Source organism: Haemaphysalis longicornis, unplaced genomic scaffold, assembly GCF_048455015.1.
Source record: "Haemaphysalis longicornis isolate Haplotype H1 unplaced genomic scaffold, Haemaphysalis longicornis Haplotype H1 scaffold_5, whole genome shotgun sequence".
In the NCBI taxonomy this organism is placed as follows: domain Eukaryota; kingdom Metazoa; phylum Arthropoda; class Arachnida; order Ixodida; family Ixodidae; genus Haemaphysalis; species Haemaphysalis longicornis.
Window position 1 is genome coordinate 139,664,315 of NW_027526385.1, and position 20,632 is coordinate 139,684,946.

At 50.2% G+C, this 20,632-nt stretch overlaps 1 protein-coding gene across 1 annotated transcript in view; it reads right to left on the reverse strand.

The window, feature by feature from the left end:
- Positions 1-5,615: 5,615 nt before the first annotated feature.
- LOC144139911 (uncharacterized) overlaps positions 5,616-20,632 on the reverse strand; it is a 45,257-nt gene continuing 30,240 nt past the window's right edge. The window contains exon 4 of the mRNA XM_077672138.1: positions 5,616-5,850. Within this exon, the coding sequence (XP_077528264.1) occupies positions 5,786-5,850 (65 nt within the window). The 3' untranslated portion in view covers positions 5,616-5,785. The remainder of the gene's footprint in view (positions 5,851-20,632) is intronic.

A 20,632-nucleotide genomic window follows, 5' to 3' on the forward strand; every position in this document is an offset into this window, starting at 1 on the left:
CTCACTGAAATTTGGAGTGTATCTTAGATGCAAAGCAGCTGATGGTCGAGCCTCTGCCCTACGCCGTTGTGTGGGAGCCGTTGTGCGGAGGTCTTGCAGCAGCACACCGTGCTGCGACGCCACCCACCCACCGGGAAAGTTGCGCGCAGAGGTCTATGTGCGCGCCACCCTCAACAGTACTCCTGTTGACCTGGCCCCAGTTGCTGACGGCCCAATGGAGTGTGCCGCGGTGACAGTACGCATGGGGACAACGGACACTACCGTGCCCAGCGTCTACATCTGGCCGCAGAAACCATGGGACGCCGTGGCGCTGTGCCGGCTGCGCGCAAACCTGTGCTCGGACGCTGTACTGTGCGGCGACGTGAATGCACATCACCCTCCCTGGTGGAGTCATCGAGCCACCCGAAGGGGACGAGAGCTGTTAGACGCCATCACCACCTGTGGACTGCACGTGGCCAACTTTCGTCCGTCCTACTTTCGTCCGTCCTACTTTCGTCCTACTTTTGTCCGTCCTTGTCGTCGCAGTGGCACGGTCCAGCAATCATGCATCGACCTAACCCTGGTGACGCGGCGGAGCGCCTATTCCTGGGAGACCGCCGCCAGCACATGGGGTTCTGACCACTACCCCATACTGGTCACCCCCGGGAACCACCGCAATTGAGACGACACAAGGGCTTACGCAGTCACCAGCTGGGTCGACTTCCGCAAGGAAATGACCAAATGCACCGAGGATCCTGAATTCGACTTCCTCGCAGCAGTCGTGCGGAGCGCCAACAAGGCAACGGTACGGGGATAGGTACCTCTCTGCACGCCACTCCGGGACATGCAGCTGCTACGGCTTCGGGCCCGCCGCAACCAGCTATCGAGGAAGGCTTTGCGAAGCAAGCGCCCAGAGGATTGGACGAAGTACCGGCGGGCGGATGCCCAATGCCGCCGACGGGCATGGCAGCCTCGCAGACAGGGCTGGGAGTCGCTGTGTTCGTCCATGGACTCTCACAAGGACCCGGGCAGATCCTGGCGTATCCTTAAGGCTCTGCTGGGGCCTACCACCACCAGCCGTCGTCCCCTGCATGCGGTCGCTATATCCCTGGGCATCACAGAAGGGGCCCTGGTGGAGCTGTTCGCTGACCAGTTTGCCAAGGCCGCTCAAACCCCGCCTCCAGTTCCTGTGGCATCACCCGACGCGGCGCCAGCCGCACCACACGACCAGAAAGTTGTGACCCTCTGCTCCACGGACATCATGCTCCGTGAGCCACAGGCCATACTGAATCGATGCCCCAAGTGGCGGAGCGCTCCTGGTATGGACGGGGTTACGTACCAGATGCTGCGGAACCTGGACGTGACTCAGAGCCGCTTCTGCGACTGTTCAATCGTGTCTGGCGGACTAGTGTCCTCCCGCCACCCTGGCTTGTGGGGCTCATCTCGCCAATTCTCAAGGTCGGCAAGCCTCCGACGGTGCCAGAGTCCTACCGTCCCGTGTCCCTGACGTCGGATGCTGGTAAGGTCATGGAGAGTGCAGCCCTGGCCCGTCTCGAGTGGATTGCGGAACACAGCGGCGTCTTCCGGAAGCAACAAAGCGGCTTCCGGCGGCACTGCTGCATGGCTGACGTCATCTTCATGCTGGAACAGTCCCGCCATGACAAGGAGGTGGCCTTCCTGCTCCTGCTGGACATACGGTCATCATTCGACACGGTTGCCCACGGGGCCATCCTGGAGACCCTGGACGGCATGGGCGTTGTGGGGCGCCTAGGAGGCTTCATCTGGGCGTTCCTGCGTGACCGGACCCTGCGGTGGAAGGTATGCCGGGCGACCAGCAGTCCTCGAAACGTCCGCTCCGGGGTGCCCAAGGGAAGCGTGCTGAGCCCGTTTCTTTTCAACTTGGTGCTGGCTCCTCTCCCCGACTGCATCCCTCCAAGCTTGCGACACCCAGTAGAGGTGGCGGTGTTTGCTGACGACGTGGCACTCTGTACCCATGGCCCCACCAAAGACTGCCACATAGTCAAGGCGTGCCTCCAGGATGCTCTGGGCGCAGTTGCAGTCTTTCTCGAGAGCAGTGGCCTGCAGCTCTCGGAGGCCAAAACGCAGGCCCGTATGCTGCCCTCCGGAGGATACAGGGCTCGACGTGCAACACCGCCCATCACATTCAACGGGCGACCTCTTCCCTGGCGGGTGACCGTGAAGTACCTGGGGCTGCTCATTGACTGCCGGCTTACATGGATGCCAGCTGTCAAGGCCATCCGGGCACGCAGCGCACAAGTGCTCCAAGGGGTGCGGCATCTTCTGTCACGAGGCAATGGCTGCTCACACCAAGTGGCGCAGCGCGTGTTCCACGGCATGGCCTCCGCAGCTGTGATGTGCGCGCTTCCACTCACCTACCTGGGACCACGACGCTTGCCGGAGCTTGAGATCGACCAACGCCACGCCATCCGCCTCTGCCTGGGCCTTCCCTCCACGTCACCAGTTGCGGGAACTTACACCGAGGCTGGCACCTGGCCCATCGAGATGCGGGCCTTGCAGACGGGGCTGCGCCCCATCCAGCGTCTGCTGGCCGTACGTGATGGGGCTCCGCTCCTGCAGAGATTTCGTAGCCGGCCCAACTCACACATGGGAGCGCTGGTCACTATCTTCAAGAAGGGTATCGAGGTTCCGAACCGACCCTGTCTGGAGCCACCACAACCAGACACCGGGGAAGCCCTGCAGATCACCACGACCCTCCGCGGTGACCGCAACAAGAGGACCACACCACCCCACGCCATCCGCCAAGAGGCGGCCGTCCTGCGGCAGGAAGAGCCGAACAGCTACCTGCATCTCTTCTCGGAGGGCTCCGTCAAGCACTGCAAGTGCGAGGGGGCGGCTGCGTGCGTGGTGCCTGAGCTGGGAGCCAGCCAGAGCTGCCGCCTGCCCTTCCCTACTTCCTCCACACGGGCGGAGCTGGCAGCGCTGCACCTGGCCGCCGACCTCCTCCTCGAGAGGGGGCCCCATAACCACCCCGGGGCGCTCATCCTCACGGACTCCAGGACTGCCCTGCTGCGGCGGCACGCGGCCGATCAACCCACCAACAAAAGCCGCTACCCTGAGCACTCCCTTGAAACCAAGCTGCGCACGGTGGCCTCCCGAGGCTGCGACCTGCGGCTCCACTGGCTGCCGGGCCACAGTGGCATCCGGGGCAACGAAGACGCCCCCGCCCACGCCAGGGAGGCCCACCAGGAGGGCACCCCAGTCTACCAAGACGTCACCGCATTTGACGAGGCCCGCACTGCCCTGGCCCGCATGGTGCAGACGATGCACCCCGACCCTCGGGTCGTGAGCGGCCTGGAGCCCAGACCGTTGCCCACACGCATCAGCAGGGACACCCGCTGCCTGATTCTCCGCATGCGGCTCAATTGCTGCAATGTGGCGGAGCGTCTGCACTGACACTGGCGCAAGGACTCCCCTACATGTGCAGACTGTTCCGAACTGGAGACGCTCGAGCACCTACTCTGCTTCTGCCCCCACCACGTGGGCCCGAGAGCAGAGCTCCACCGAGCGCTGCAGCGTCGAGGCCTTCCCAGCGCCGACATGGAGGACCTTCTGTTCGAGAAGGAACCTGCGGCAACCCAACGGGAAGTCTTCACTTATCTGCTTCATTTCCTGCAGACGACGGGCCTTACACAGTGGCTGTAGCCCGGAGTGCAGTGATTAACCTGGGTGCCCGGACGGACAGCGTTCTAGGACTGACAGCTCTCTTTATACCTTTCTCTCTCTCTTTCTACTTTATCCTATCACTCCCCCTCTACTTCCCTTCCCGTGCACTGGGTTGTATGCAGGTGAGCTTCCTGCCGAGCTCAAAATATCCCCAGAGAATTTTCTTCCATTTTCCCGTCGCAAACCACAACCCCCAAACCCCCAACTGCGCATGCCTGGCCAGGCACCGTTGATGATGATTGTGGCAGGATGCCCCTAGGGATTGGCCAACCGAAGAATTCATCGCGAGATAGCTTCGCTTTGAACCACCATCGTCATCTTCGTAGGGTAACCCTGAGTAGTATGCGAGGCATTCCTCTTCTCCTCTCCGACGCTCCTCTCCTCTCTGGCATTCCTTCTGTCCTCTCCATAGCTGCCGTCCGCTCCGTGATTCTGTGACAAATGGCGGCACCTGCGGCTCCGCACTCGATACTGCGAAGCAGCTTAGGGTTACAGACGCGACGGTAGCCGCTACGTACTCAGTTGGAGGGCCACTGTAGCTCCGCGGTATATATGACAGGCGCGCGCGCTCCGCTCCTCTCATTCTTCTCCGGCAACGCCGCGATCGAAATGAAAACTAATGGGAACTTGAGTCGAACACATGGCTGCTTCGCATACTACTCAGGGTTGCCCTACCGGAAGATGGTGAGTTTTTTAGGTGCGAAGCATCTCAAGCTTGGGGCTGTGTCTGTCCCTCCGTCGTTGTCGTTGTGTTGTCCGCCGTCCGCACTCTACTGCGCATGCGCGTCTCTTCAGTGTCCATCACGGTTTCGGCTGACGTCAGCGCAGTCCACTATCAAAAGAAATAGTTAGGCGGCGCCCGCTTTCGATCCCGCGATTCTCTGGCCGCAACGGGAGGTACGTGGCGCTCTTCCCAATGAGCTACAAACCGAGACGGCAGCTTGTGCTACGAACGCGTCTTATGTCCTTCACTCATTCAAACTAAGTTAACAAGCTACTGATACAACGAAGGCACACGAAGCTGAACGTCAACGGAAACGACGAACTAAAAACTAATGTGAACTTCAGTCGACCTCATGGATGCTTCGCAACCTATTCAGGGTTCCGGTACGGGAAGATTGTGTAATTTTTTGTTACTCATTTTTTTTGTTTTTTTTTGCGGGGAGTGATTTTATTAGATGGCATGTTCCCATAAAAAACAGGGGAACAATGTTAAAGAAGCTAAATGAAGTAAAACATGACAAGAAGATAAAAATTCCAAACAAGGACGCAGTAAAAAGATATAAAATTAACAGCTGTCAATACTCTGTGAACCAGAAAGGCATACCAAGTATCTGAGAAGACCATCGTGTAACTTTACACGGCAAAAAAGGGCTGTACCTTGTGCTATAAGGAGCACATGTTTTGTTCATCCGTCCCTAAATTACTATGGGAATACATCTCAGCTGATGAAAAATTCTGATGTAGCAGTCACAAGTGCAGGTATAGACAGTTTTGTATAGCAAACTCGACACCTCGTTGAACAAGACTAAAATGATTTTCGAAAAGAAAAAAATGCAAGGAAACATTGCACAGAGCATTTTGGCAGAACAAATGGATTCGACTGCTTTCCTTACGACAGCCTGTCCACTGTGTGCTCAGCTTTTCCAGGAGATGCAAGCCAAGCCTATGCAAAGTGTGGTGGGAACTGCGGTGGCATTGGCTGTGGATGGACGGTACGACTCGCCAGGGCACAGTGTAAAATATATCCCGTGTGCGCTCTAAGCGGCGCAGGTGGGCTGCATTCGGCACTTTGAGAATGCCACAGTAAACCAAGTAAGCAGTACAAGAATGCTTGAAATGACTCAAACACGAACTGCAAGCTATAACTGGCAAATTTTTATGCGGTCATCTGTAGTACCCAACAGTGTAGCTATGGAGTAAGAGGGTCTTTCCAATTTTATTGAAGCTTCGAAGCAGCAGGGCATCAGTGTACAACCCCTGACGACAGGAAGAGTGCGACATAACAGTTCGCGAAATTTCCTGGCCATGAGCAAACCTTTTTCTAGATGTAAAGATTGCAATTCCTGCGTGTTTTTGCCTTTTGTCTTTGAAGGCGTCGCTATACAATGTCACAATTTTTCCTTGTTTTGGTGCTACAGACCATAATCCCGCCATCAGGAGATTCTGCAGGAAAAAGAGGCCCAGCATGAAGCCCTATTTTAACACCTGGCATACAAAAGGTAAGTGCAGACATACACCTTCACGTTACCCGCATTTCACTTTCTTGACACTGTCTTGCTCAGGTATGTCAAAGCAGTATAGGGATGCCTGCTAGAGCCACAGCTGTGCAACCATACAGGCCTGGATTCATTGCATCAAAAACCCCCTCCACTGCGTTTTTACAATGGGCGAAGGCGATGCAGACCTCATCGTGAGTGTGTCAATGAGCGTGGTCAACCGCATCCGCGACAAGAATGATGGCCACGAGGGAACATTCGCCGAGTTCCTGCATTAGCCGCTTGGGGAACGAAAACGGCTGACAGAGGGCGACGTGTTTGTGGCAGTGATGTAGAATTATGCAATCACCGCGTTGTACATAAGCTTTTTGTATTCCACAACTAAAGCAAGAAAACCATGTCGCATCTTTTCTCCAATTTAACGAAATACGTACCAACTTCGAAGAAGCATTTGCCGGTGGTTCAAGCAATTGATTACGTAAAAATTACCCTTTATTGGGGCTGATCTAATTGCATAAAATAAATCAACTGCTCGGATAAGCTGACTTAGGTTAAAGTCTAACACTCGAAAGTGGAAGCACAAAAAATCTTCTTATTTAACCCCCTATGCCACCTCTGTGCCGCATCCACGCTTTCTTTTCACCATGGTGTATGCTACAACTAGAAATGCGGGATTGGAAAGGGGCTGCTGTAGGTTAAGCAAGAGCCACCTTCAATTCTGGAAACCATGTTGTCGGCGTAAACGATGATATTTATCCTAACAACTCCTACACATTTCCAGATATTTTAATGGGAATGTGTTAGTGCAGAATTTATTTTAACAGGTTCTCTAGCCATTTTCAACTCCAGTCCATCGTTGAGAACCCTAGCCTGCTGCGTGATATTTGTCAGCTGTATCCGAAGGTGCAGACATACTCACTAGATTCCTTCAACCGCTTGTTGATCCGCTTTACTCCTAAATCCACCACCTTTAGGGGCAGCAATGAAAGCTAGGTAGAGCTGTCATGGCAAGCAACAATGGCAGGCTGAGCCCTACTTTGTTCATTCTTATGGATAAGTTACTGTCATGCATTCTCATAATAAATTCTTGAAGGGAGCGACCAGTGACCAAGTCAGGAAACGGGCAGTACAGGGTGAAAGTGACCCAAACCAAGGAAGTGTGTCGTTTGCCCGAACACGACACCCCCAACTTTTGGTAAGCACACAAGCGTACTAAAATTAGAACTCTCTCATTCATTATGATTAACCTAACCAATCCCAGGACTGAAAATATATGCCTCCAGGGAGGCCTGTAGGGGCGCCACTGAAATCCTTCTAGTGGCCCGTTTTGGAAGCAGGCGCGGGACTTTTCGGCCCGCTCCCCATTGTGGCCGCTGCAATCGCTCAACATTCACGAATGAGATTTTTTGTCAGCGTGCGTTCGAAATACATACTAATGTGGATCAGTCACTCTGTACAAATGTGGTGTGTGAAAAATAGAGTAAGCGTTTAAGACGGAATCTTAGTGGTTGCCACATGTGTCAACCAGCAGCGCAAACGGAAACGGGGCAGGCTTACCAAATAGAATAATGACAAAGCAAAGACAACCTCGAAATAGAAAAAAAACGAGCAAACAAATTACGCACAAGGAAAAGAGGGGTAATAAAAAATAGAGAACCATGTTCTGAGGTCTTTTGAATAGTCGCATCTCATATTACACAAGGGCCCACACCAAGAGTCCATAAACAAGCCTTCCCAATGGAAAGCGTTCAGTGGCTGTGAAGAGGTTTAAAAGGTAGTCGTTTTGTCGTCTCGATATCGTGCGAACGGCGGGGTGCGACTGGGGTGATGAGCGTTGCCGTATTGGAGTTTTGAGGTGCCTCCGTAGAGGAGCACGACGATGGGATGCCGGTTCCCGAATACACGCGTAAGTCGACGCTTCAGTTGGCAAGGCGTGGGCTGGCAGAGCGTCGGGAGACCAGAGCCGATGCGTAGTCGGGCCGTTTCCGCCCAAGCTTGTCTGGCGACGTCGGTGCCTTGGGTGGCGTCAGTCTTGGCTGTTCCCGAGCCCATGGTCCTCCCGCTGCACCTGCATTGATCTCTATCCTTCCTTTTCTTCTACCTCATCCTGGGCGAAATGTCGGGAATAGCCCTTGATTCTCTACAGTGAGGTACATTTCTCACATCGCCAGAGAGCAGTGTTGCGAAGCGCGCATGTGCATGCAGCTGATTGTTATTCAACCGCCCTAAAGTTTGCTCACAGAGTTTCCTCAAGCAGTGTTTCATCTTATGTTCGCCCTACCGTGATGCTATGGTGTAAATCAGCTTTGTGCGCCAGCGAACACTTCTTCAAAACATTACCATATCACACAGGGATCCTGTAGAATCTAGGACGAATTAAAATCAAATGGCCTTATCAGATACGACTCCTCTCACACCTTTTTTCATTTGTGAACTGCCTACCCTGCCTACTTGGAAATGAATCCGCTGAAGTCGAGTGAATTGGAAGTCAATTAACAAAACAAAAACTGATAAACAAAAGGATTAACAAAAAAAACAAGTGTGAAGGTGGTTGGAACGCAAAACTTTAAACGACACCCAGAACAACTGCCCATGGGACGTCACTTGAATTCACACACATGGCTCTACAAAGAGTGAAGCAGAGATTCTCCCTCGCGCACCCTAAAATTCGCAGGGGCGGCGGCGAGGAGCGTCATTTGAAGGTTCCCACAAAGAACCTTCGCCATCCTGATGTGCTAGCTTGGTTTTATATCACCTTGGGGCACAAGCGCGGACACCGAAACAATTCTGTATGTGAGGTTATTGGATCTAATTTATACTGATTTAAACTGGTTAATTTAGTAACTGAGAGAAAGTTGAAAGAACTTTTAAAATCGCCTTTTATCAGAACAAGTTGCTCCTCTCGCCTTTTGCAATGCCTGTTAAAACACAACCGAATTGGTATTGACCAATTTTGAAAAAGGATTCCGATTCGTGGCAAGCAGTCTGTTTCTCTAGCGTTTCTCTACCAGCCAGATGTCTGTATGCTGGCTATATATATTGTTTTCCCGCCGTGGAAACCAACCCTTAACGTTGCTTTGCTGTTACACCATATACTCCGTCCGGGCGGGATGGCTCAGGAGGTGCTGTCGAACAAGTTAATCAAGCCGTGCGAAGGAAGTGGGCGACGTACTCCACGCTGCTCCACAACAGGACTAAAACCACCGTCCCTAAAGAAGACGACGAAGCCGACTGAATGGTCCTGCCGACGCGACCGCCGAAGTGAGCAGCTCCGGCGCGTAGGGAACGCTGGGTAAACAAATTTGCAGTGGCATCTACATTGTGCTAAGTAACTGAAACACTTCGCTACCCCCTCCCAAGTCCCACCCCCCTACCCCGAAGAGCAAAATCCGCCGCGTTGGGCGTTGGAAGGATTGCTTTAAAATGAAGTCGCCAAACAAAAAAAGTGAATGCACAGATTGTGTGTGAATAATAAAATGATGATTCCTTGATGTAATTCTGCATTCGGACACAATTTTAGTTAACGTGCCGCTCCCCTCCGCATGTCTTGTGGAATGGCAGTGTGTGTTTCGCATCTAGTTGGGTCTGCGGAGTCCTGTCGGGCTTAACTTTAGACGAAAGTCTTTACACTGCCGAAGCTGCACTGTATTTTTGTTCATTTCCGTGAGAGCTATTCTGTTTCCTCCCGACTTCAAAACCGTTTAATATGACATGGTTTCTTGAAGTTTCTATTGTACTTGCTATATGTGTCAGTTTGCACATATTTCCCGACGCAGAGCCTTGCACTATGCACAACGTTATCGCGGGGCTTTAATTTCCTCAAGAGAAACAAGTTGTTTCCAGACATTGAGAAAATCGGATCCCCGAGGCAGGTTTTGTATGACGTGGGTGTCCCAGCTATCCTGCACCAAGATTTAAAAAAAGAGCAATTGCCTTACTCGAAGAAAACCTAGTGCATAATGTTTCTAGAGCAGTGTACTAGTGGGCAGTAATTTTTTCGTTAATGAGATTTCGATAATTAATTTTAATTAATTATCTAACTCGACAAATACTGTCCTAATCATCAAGGTGTCAATGAGGCACTTGTGGTTACGGACGAGAAGAATCTAACTGCGGTATTTTCAGCGACGAACTAATTGCGTACTCATTTATTCTGACTGATAAAGAAACCCCGCGAAATATGAAAAATACCACGTGACGGCGCTCCCACCTGCATCGTAAAGTAGCGCCCTCGAACAACGTTTCTCTTAGTTAGCCAAGCCAGAATGAAATAAATGAAAGAAAGAAAGAAAGAAAAAATCGCGAACGAGTGTTTGCTTTATCTGCCTCATCTGCCCCAGCGGAAGCAACGCGTCGCGTATAATGCTATTTTAAAATGAGATGTGATAACGGTTATCTTAGCGTAGGTTGAGTGCACGGATGGTTCGTTTTTTCGCCCCAGAACCTGTTCCAACAAAAAAGAATTGAAGAAATCAGCTCGAAAGTTTAAAGGGGCGTTTTGCATTGCCCCAGTCGCGATGCGTTTTTCTAATGAGCAGAAGGCCAACATGATCCTTGCCTTGGGAGCGGCAAATGGCAATAAGAGAAAGGCCTCAAAGATTTATCAGTCGTGGAAGTTTGGCGGTAAACCCAACGCATCGACCATCATCAGAAATTATGAAATCTTGAGACAAACCGGATCTTTTGAACAACAGCGGCAGAGGACTCCGTCTGTGAGTACAAGCCTACGCACGGATGTTCTTGCATTTATGGCTGCAAACCCTCAAGCTAGCGTGCGAGACGTGGCCGCCCAGGCACCAATTTCCAAGTCGACAGTCTGGAGGATTCTGAGGGACTCGGACTTTCACCCGTACCACGTTAGCCTGCACCAATGCTTGGAAGACAGGGACTTTCAGAATCGTCTAGATTTTTCAAATTGGATCCTGACAAAATCTGAAGAGTCACCAGATTTTCTTAGCAACGTAATGTGGACAGATGAAGCCAATTTTTGCAGAAACGGCCAGGTAAATCTGCACAATGCACACTATTGGAGCGACTCCAATCCACACTGGGTAAAACGCACTCGGCACCAGTACCAGTGGTCATTTAATGTGTGGTGCGGAATTTACGCCGGTACTATAATAGGCCCAATCTTCTTCGACCAGACGTTGACTGGACAGCGGTACGTGAACGAAATTCTGGAAGGAACGGTTGATCGCTGCCTCAGCGAAGTCCCGCTGTCACGTCTTCCACTGATGTGGTATCAGCAAGACGGGGCACCAGCACACAGCAGCAGCCGAGCACGAAACTGGCTTGATGCGACTTTCCAAGCACAATGGATTGGACGGCACGGGCCTGTAAATTGGCCGGCTAGGTCACCCGATCTTTCTCCACTGGATTTCTTTCTTTGGGGCTTTGTGAAAGATCGTGTTTACACGAGCGAGACGAAGACATCTGATGAGCTCAAAGCCAAGATAACGGATGTCTGCAGCACAATTCCTCCATCCATCATCAAGAAAGCCACTGAAGATGTGATTAAGCGGGCTCAGTACTGCGTAGCTGCAGAAGGAGACCTGTTCGAACACGCCCTCTAGGAGGTAGCGAACGACAACCAGTGCAAACGCATGCACCAGTTATGAAGAAACACTAAAATCTGATGTATTGCCTTGTTTTGTGCAGGCCTCCCTATGGCCAAATCGGCACGTTTTTAAGTGGTATGCATTAAATTTATTCAACACAATGTTTTTTGCCTTTTCTCTAGAGTGTACGTGGGTGGATTCCCCGTCTGTTTATTTTGTTTTATTTTTGTCGTAAAAGTGTTTTACAGCACGCATACCCGAAACATAAGGCCCTCGTTGTAGTTTGGCTTTGGGCTGAAGCATGTTACTGCCACGAAATATTAGCGCGCGTGCACTCTTTCTATGTGGTGGGAGCAGAGCCGGGATAAATATTGTATGTCTATTTCATTGCTTTTCGCGTTTCCACTTTGGTTACAGCAGCGCGTCGACTGCTTTAGCGAGGGCCTTTTTTTATCAAGAGGATCTCGGCCTTAAGAAAGAGAAGAGCGGTGCATAATTGATAAGAACAAACCGCTCCTAAGCCGCCAAAACTTGATGTTGCTACACCTTCCACGCCACTATCAAGGGGATGCGCTGTCCTTTCGGGTATGTGACAGGCAAAACAGTTGCTTTCAATTAGCTAGTTTGAGGGCGATACTTTACGATGCAGGTGGGAGCGCTGTCACGTGGTATTTTTCATATTTCGCGGGGTTTCTTTATCAGTGAGAATAAATGAATACGCGATTAGTTCGTCGCTGAAAATACCGCAGTTAGATTCCTCTCGTCCGTACCCACAAGTGCCTCATTGACACCTTGATGATTAGGACAGTATTTGTCGAGTTATATAATTAATTAAAATTAATTATCTTAATCTCATTACGAAAAAATTACTGCCCAGTAGTACACTGCACTAGAAACATTATGCACTAGGTTTCCTTCGAGTAAGGCAATTGCTCTTTTTTTAAATCTTGGTGCATGATAGCTGGGACACCCTGTATATTCGGAACAAAGCCGCATTCGTTGTCAGCGCAGCAAGATGACCTCAAACTCTCACTCTGCCAGTATCACATCTAAACAAGGCTGCACCTAGCTGTGGCTCACGTATACTGCGTGACCCGGGTGATATGCTGCTGCCGTCGCCGATGCCTGCAACATTATCCAAGAAGGGCACGGAACTGCACCACCGGATATCTCTTGTTGGCGATCAAGCTCTCTGGCAATACGCTTCAGTTTTCGGAAGTGCCTTAAAATACCTTTTTGATTTCAGACATCAGAAGAATGAGTTGTTTAGGGTGTTGAAAGGTTAAAACAAGTAAACGAGAACAAAACCATTGCCTTAGCGCCTATACGCAAGTCACTGCTCATCCCATTTTAGCCGCGAAAAGAAAGCGGCAGGCGACACAGCCATCGCGAAGCACGAGGCATATGCACAGGCCTGCTATGCCCCAGCCTTGACAGTGCTGAAAATAGGAGAGCGAAACGTGTGGAAGATAATTAATGACATGGTCGTAAGTGATAGTTATGCAAGGCCGGTCGAGAAGCACGAGAAAAATCAGTAGTCTCCGTCCACCTGCACAGGCGGTAGGGGGATAGCTACAAAAGCTGGCACAACTGGGTTTCGGCGCATACAGCTTGGAAGTGTTTGCTCGATCCGTAGATTCCTTGCCAGGGGGTCGAAATAGCTTCTAAAAATGCTTCTAAACACTGACCTGCTAATGCAGAATTTCCAGTGTGTCAAACAACACAGCATTTTTCCAAGGTTGTCGACCATGTGATGTGAGTAGACGACGCGAGGCCTGCTCGCACAGAGAGAGACTTACCATGGCCAATAGTGTACCTTAGCCAAAACACCACATGATTTTAAACTGCCCCCAGCCACCCTAGGAACCGCTCATTCAAGACCCGCAGTCGCGGTTCCGTTTGCCGCACCACCTCTGAACCAAGTGGCACAATGCCTGGCAGTCTCCACGCAAGCACCAAGACCAACAAGAAGGAACAATAAAGACCTTTAATGGCTACCCCAAGCTTTTCATTCACCCAAAATTTGATCAGCCAGTAGTCTCCTTGTATGCCGCTTTCAAGAGCGCTTGTGCTCATTCAGTTGTTTTACCTATTGTTCGGTGGCTCCGTAAATAATGTAAAATAACCATTTAGATGCATGTTCTCTTCTCAGATATTTTTACCTCTAAAACAAGTGTAGGAAAAAGGTTTACATCACAGATGTAGCCGCGGAAGGACTACTGACAGGACTAAGAAAAAATTACGTCCACCTCCCCTCGCGGGAAGCTTAGTGTGATGCGACGCTGAGGGGGTTCAATCGCAAGCGCAGAGCAACCGTCTACTGCAAGGCCGCGGGAGAGCGACACACCGGTTATATTCGCAGCGCGCCCGAAGAAGAGGAGACCACGGAAGAGAGAGTACTGCACATGCGCCAGCGCCAGTGTCTCTGCCGGGGCTATGACGCAACACAATCCAACACAATCCGCTTTATTCCAATCCAATCCAAGTCTAATCCAATCCAAGCCAAGCCATGCCAAGCCAATTCATTCGAATCTGTAGGCGGCCGATGAGGCGGAGCGGCCGAGCCCACGTTTATTGCGGTTGCGCTGGCTGCGCCATGGTCGGAATCGAGCGAGTAGAACCAGAGTGCCGTTCCAGAGGGGTCCGGGTGCCGAGTGTGTTCCGTGCCAGCTGGCTAGACTCCGATGATCATGGTGGCGCTGAAGGCGATGATGATAGTGGCGCTACAGGTGGCTGTGCCATGGACACGACGAGGTGCGTAGAACGCGGGTGCCGTTCCACAGGTGTGCCGGGTGCCGAGTGTGTTCCGTGCCAGCTGGCTAGACTCCGATGATCATGGTGGCGCTGAAGACGATGATGATAGTGGCGCTACAAATCTAATCCAATGCCCCTCGCGAGAGAGGAGCATCGGAGAGGAGAGGGGGGCGGCGGAGATCACAGCTCGCGCGGCGAGGAGAATGGGGGATGGGCGGACGCCGACAACGCCGACGACGCTGCATGGGCAAGGCCAGTGAATGAGATGCAGTCGCATCTAAAACTTGACCTCATTACAATTGGCAAAGACGAGGCATCAAGACCGGAACACCTCTACATCCGAACATACAATGACAACCCATCTGCAGGTATCCCAAAATATCGCATTGTAAGAAATACCGAACCCTCATATACGGTCAGATATGTTTTTGCTACCGCCGATAATCAAAGAAACTAGAGGCGCCTAAGAAAGCTTTTTATGGTGAACAAATTGATTAGGCACACCTTGCACTGGCATAAAATGCCCTTTTATGGACGCTTGTCCTAATTTTAGACGTTATTGTACAATAAAACAAAATTTTGAGATTCGCAGAAACTATAAGTACTAGAAACATCTCCGTGCCTACCCAACGACGACAAAACATGCCATCTGATTTCCCGCCTCCAACTGTATAACCCCTATTCAAAAAATTTACCATTGGTGTCAAACTATCTGAAACCATTGTGTCTCAAACCACTGTTCTCTCCGGAGCTTACTCAGCAATCATAGATTTCTGCATAATAATTTTCAGGCCCACGGTTGTACTCCGCTTGCACAGCGTGGTAAGTATGGTTAGAGTTCATCCCCCGAGTTATTTAGTAAGGCCATGTCATAAGCAAATCGTAGGTTACTCAGGTAATCGACATCAAACCTTACACCCACCTCTTCTCAATTCAATGTTCCGAATAACCCGTGTAAACATGTTGTGCATAACATTGGAGAGGTTGTGTCTCCCTGTCTGACACTCTTCCTTATAGGTATTTTAATTATATTATTATGCAGGACAATAGCAGCTGTGGACGCATTGTAGATACCTCTAGTATTCGTACGTGATGGTGGTCTACACTATGGCACCGCAATGCCTGAAGGACTCCTAAGGTTTTGACCACGTCAAATGCTTTCTCATTCTCTATCAAGAATATATATAGGGGTTCAGTATACTCCGGGTAAACATCCGTCAGTTCATTGATCGTGTGTATACGGTACATTGTTGAATAGCGTTTACGAAACGCCGTTTGTTCAGTAGGTTGACTGAAACCTACGCTGGCAGAAATTGTGTTAGCGATTACCTTGGGAAGTACCTTGTACACGACTGAGAGTAACCTGAACAGCCTATATTTTTTCAATCCTTTATATATCCGCTCCTATGAATTAGGATGATGATCGCGTTCTTCAAATACTCCGGTACGCTTGTGGTCGTTTGGAATTGCGTATACAGCTTTCCAAGTTTTTCTAGTACACTTTGCCCGCCATCATTCAAGAGGTCTGCTGTTATGTGATCCTCACTACGTGTTTTCCGCCTGGCATTTCTTTCAAGCCTTCTTTACTTCTAGTTACTGGTTTGGTAAGTATTTCCTCTGAACTACTTCCGCGTTCAGTATTACCCTGGACGTTGCGGCTGCTGTTCATATCAATATTTACTGCTCGGCTTCCTTAACTATTTTATCCGTATTTGGGATGACGTTTGATCTTTTGATACGTCTCTTAACTGCTTTCTTGCTCTCTCCACTAAAGAGCATGCTCGATACACTCCAAAAACGCGCCCGATCATCTCTATATTATACTTCCGTATCTCCGCTGTCCTACGTTATTAACTTGAAAAGCTCTGCTAGTTGCATTCTGTCAGCTGCGGTGGAGGTTGCCATGCTTTGCCAATTCCTAATTAAAGCTTTCCTCTTCTGGGAAAGTTTACCAGTATCCTGTCTAGCCAACGTACCTCCGAATTCTATTGCATACTCCGTGATAATTCGTACAAGATTGTCGCTGGCTTCCTCAGTCCTAAACTCTGCTTCCCCGGTTAGAGCTAAATATTACTTCAGCCACGCGATCCTGAATTCTCAACCTTCCGTCTTACTTCTACCTCATTGATCGCCTTCTTTCGTACTAGCTTGTTGTGATTACACCTCAAATCTAACCCAATTCGAGGTCTTACCGTATACGGTGGTCAATACACGTCATCTTTTCGAGCACTTCTACATCGTCAACGACGGCAAGGGTTATTGCACAGCTTGAAGTATATTTTCAAGCTGTGCTTGAAGCACAGCTTGAAGTATATCCCCTTCTCGCTCTTCCATGTCCACTTCGAGCTTTCCAGTTGCCAAAAGTATTCATAATGCGTAGATTACTCCGTTCTGCGATCTCGACTAATCGCCCCCTGTGTTATTTCTGCAACCCAGACCGTTGTTCTAAACTTCCACGTCTACAGCCTGGTTATTGCTTATTCTAACATTGAAGTCTCCCATAACTACAGTATACTGTGTTGTTACTTTAACCATTGCCGATTCTACATCTTCATAAAAGCGTTCAACTTCCAGGTCGTCGTGGCTCGATGTAGGCACGTAGCTGTGTACCACCTTGGATTTGTACCTCACCTTCATTATAGTTCATTAAAGTTCACCTTGAATATAGCTACGGTATTCCTCTATGTTGTCAGCTATATTTTCATTGACTACAATTACCACTCTCATTTCACTTCGGTTCACTATGCCGCGGTAATATAAGACGTGTCCATTTTTTAGCACTGTAAAGACTTCATCTCTCTTTCTATCCTCGCTACGCCCTTGTACATCCGATTCAATGCCATTTAACTACGCGAACAAGGTCTCTATACTCGGCTCAGCAATACTATAAAGCTGAATTACCTGAATACTCTGCTTTCCGGTCAAGCCCCTGGTTGATACCAACAGGTCATATACTCGGGTACAAGTTAAGAACTGCAAAAGCTCGTGTAGTATTACTCCGTAGAAGTGAAGGGCACTGATGTCAACTCGCGTTCACGTTGGAACGAGTATTCTTTTTCACCTCTAGACTTTTTGCAGTCGACGCGGCGATTGAAACGCAGTTTAGATATAGGAAGTCACGCAAATTACTCGATCCAAGTTAAAATACTTGCAGTAGGTTCTTTTGCCGCGCGCGGAGTAATAGCCAACTGCGGTGATTGTGATCAAGCGCATAAGCAGCTTCCCTTGTCCTTTTTATGTTGTCCCGACTATACAACCCTGGCATACCCTGCTGTACAACACACCTTCGGATGTCGTGCTCCTGCGGCGGGGGCAGCTGATGACCGTGGTGTTTCAGAATGTCAAATCTAACACGAGCTGCAACAAGCATTGAAAAAGTTTTATCCGGTACTCAATGGTTGAACGCAATCAAAGTGACTTTTTCATCGCAGTCAATTCCACTGTGCGATAGATATTGAGCCGCCCTCAATCTGTCATTTTTTATTCTATTGGCCACACTAAGTTATAAATATAGGTTACATGTGTGCATTTTGGAAAGCACATGTAATATCCAAATTGTCATAAAATGTCTGTTTAGGGCGTCGTAGACTCTTTTCTTCTACCTCACAAAGCGGCCCCAACAACACGAACACTTGGTGGTTTACCCCTACGTATCAACCAGCAAGCAAAATATTACACTTAATTTAAAAAGTGCATTACATGTGAGGGAACAATATGCCACTAAACTTCAATTCCAGGTGGTTGGGTCCGTGTTGGTCCAGTCAACGACTATAGAAAAAAAAACAATGCCAACCATGCCATGCATGACAAGCAAGTGCCCATTGGTACCATCTGAGTATGTTGTTAAGCACTGCTCAGGCATTTAGCTAGCAACGACTGTTATTGAAGTTAGTGATTCAATCAACAATGCACCGCCCAGTAACATGCATTGGTACTTTTGCAGAAGTCAGAGTCGGGTACTGGAATCTTACGTAGCGTACCGACGGTACTCCTTGCGGATCCGTGGAATAGCGCAGGCAGGCAGCGGAACCCTGTCCCTTACCAGTAAAGAGCCGGTAGGCCGTATGCAGGTACTAACTGAAACTATTGTTAGGAAATAACAAAGCACGGCAGCCTTGAAAATCACTAGGTATTTTTATACAGTGGCCAGTAATTTGGTATTCTTGCCACCTTGACTTTCTGGGGCAAATAGTGTTGAAACAATAACTGGTATATTGGTCCTCTGGTGTTGTGGTACCCTACCTGCTTTCAAATGGGAAGACACGTGTTTGAATCGAGCACAGGGCAGCTATTTTGTTTTAAACTTCTTAAACTTTACTAGTTTTTATTCATGGGTCCTTTGCTAGCGACTTCCTTAAGTTCGGTGAGTGAAATCATAAAGGGCTCGCAGTACGTGGCCATCCATGCAAAACAGAGTTTTTATGCATGGGTCCTTTGCTAGTGACTTCCTTAAGTTCGGTGAATCAAATCATAAAGGGCTCGCAGTACGTGGCCATCCATGCAAAACAGAGGTAATTTCAGGCGTGCATGGTTTACCTGAGGTAATCTCCGCAAGCCAATTTGCCGCGTGAGGGTCATTTGTGCTAGCTCGTGAGAAATTTCCGACTCACATTGTCATTGGTTTTGTAAGTTTCTAATTGGATAGTCACAACTTGTATTAGGTGGGTCTACGCCGAGCTCGGAGGAAAGGAGACACGCTGAGGCGGGCGAAACACATTAAGAATTAGTTTAATAGGGTGCCTCAGTGGTGCCGGCTTCCTCACCAGGTTGGGCGGAATCATTCGGGTTGCAGGGGTGGTCCATCGAAGACGGGACGCTGACGGGCCAAGTGAGTCTAGGGGCCGGGAGAAGGAGGCAGTGCGGGGCCGGTGGCCCGAAAGGTCTGCGTGGTGAACCCGAGGGCAGGAACGGGAGGCAGTAACGGACCGGTAGTTCGGTGAGCTCGGACTGCAGGCTGCGGTCAGGAAGGGGAGTCAGGGCGGGACCGGTAGCTCTGCGGGCTCGAGAAGTAGACCGGGGCAGGAAGCGCAGGTGGCGTGCCGGCTCTTGGGAGGAACACGCTTTCGGATTGCACCTACGGCTGCGTCCGAATGGCAACAGACGGTCGCCCCAAGTCTAATCTCAATTCCGTCCGTTCGCTCCTCTTTATCTCCTCGTCCTCCTACGTCCGAGTACCGGGGGGGGGGGTAAACGGGGGAAAAGGGCCGGCGGCATCAAGGGGCGGTGGACGACGTGGCTGTATACCCACCCGCCAATAACGCGTCGAGCGAAGGGAAGCCTGGGTTGCCCCGAGGCAAAGAGGAACCATGTGTCCTTTGCGAAGCGGCTGCGCGTTCCCACGGGCAAACGTCCTGCGGCCAAAGTTCTTCCATCTGGTTCGGAGTAGCCAGGGCACACACACGACATCACATCCGCCCACTCTAGGAGAAGAGTTTTGCCACTGCTAAAGTCTTGAATTGCACCCGTGTAGGCATACACATTATCAAACCGCAAAGTCCAGTAGTGGAGCACGGCACAGTTTGCAGGTTGGGCAATTAAGACACGGCAAGAGGCACACCTAAAGCACATAACAAGGCGCATTGTCGCCTCTATAAACTTGACCAAGCGATCGTTGCGGAAACTTCAACTGTACAAGCACAAAAAAATAACGGGTCGCATGAGCTCGGAAATCTGCCCCAGAAGCATCACCCACCATCGCGTGTTAGGGAGGGTACGGTGCACCACTCTGCTTGGCAAGGCATAATCGTGCAATGGCCGAGGGCGGCCGCCTCCCGCGGCAGGAAGGAACGATTTGATGTAATTCTTAAAATTTTCACCGATAACAGCTTCTGGCAGCATGTCCCCGAACAGGCTCGCAGTTGGGCTACTGCATTCAGGGGACGGGAGTCGTGGCCGGTCTCCGTCAGCCACTGTTCACGGCTCTTGCTCATTTCCGGTTTCACACACAGCAATTTTGATTTTGTTTACGTTCACAATTTTCCCCTCTCTTGTTTAGATCCCACGGATTCGGCACGTGACGTCAGAGAGCTTCTCGACCACGCGGAATGGACCCTTCCATTTCGGCGAAAGATTTTTGGTCAGTCCGGGCGTCCGGAATTCTACCTTCACGAAAACTTTGTTGCCTACCTCAAAACAGCTCAGTTGGCTTTTTAGGTCTAAGCGCGCCTTTCTCTTTTCTGCTGTTTTGATGAGAGCCTCGACCGCCAGCCGGTGTGATATCAAGACTCGTGGAGCCAGTTCCGCGCGGTAGTCCTTTATGGTGCTGTAATGAACCTTAGCCGCCTCATCCTCGACGCTCGGCGTCATTGCATCGCGCCCTGGAGGAGGAAAAGGGGGGTTTCGCTGGTGCCCTCATGGACTACGGTGTTTTAAGCGAACATCACGAAAGAAAGCCCATGATCCCAATCTCGTTGGTCA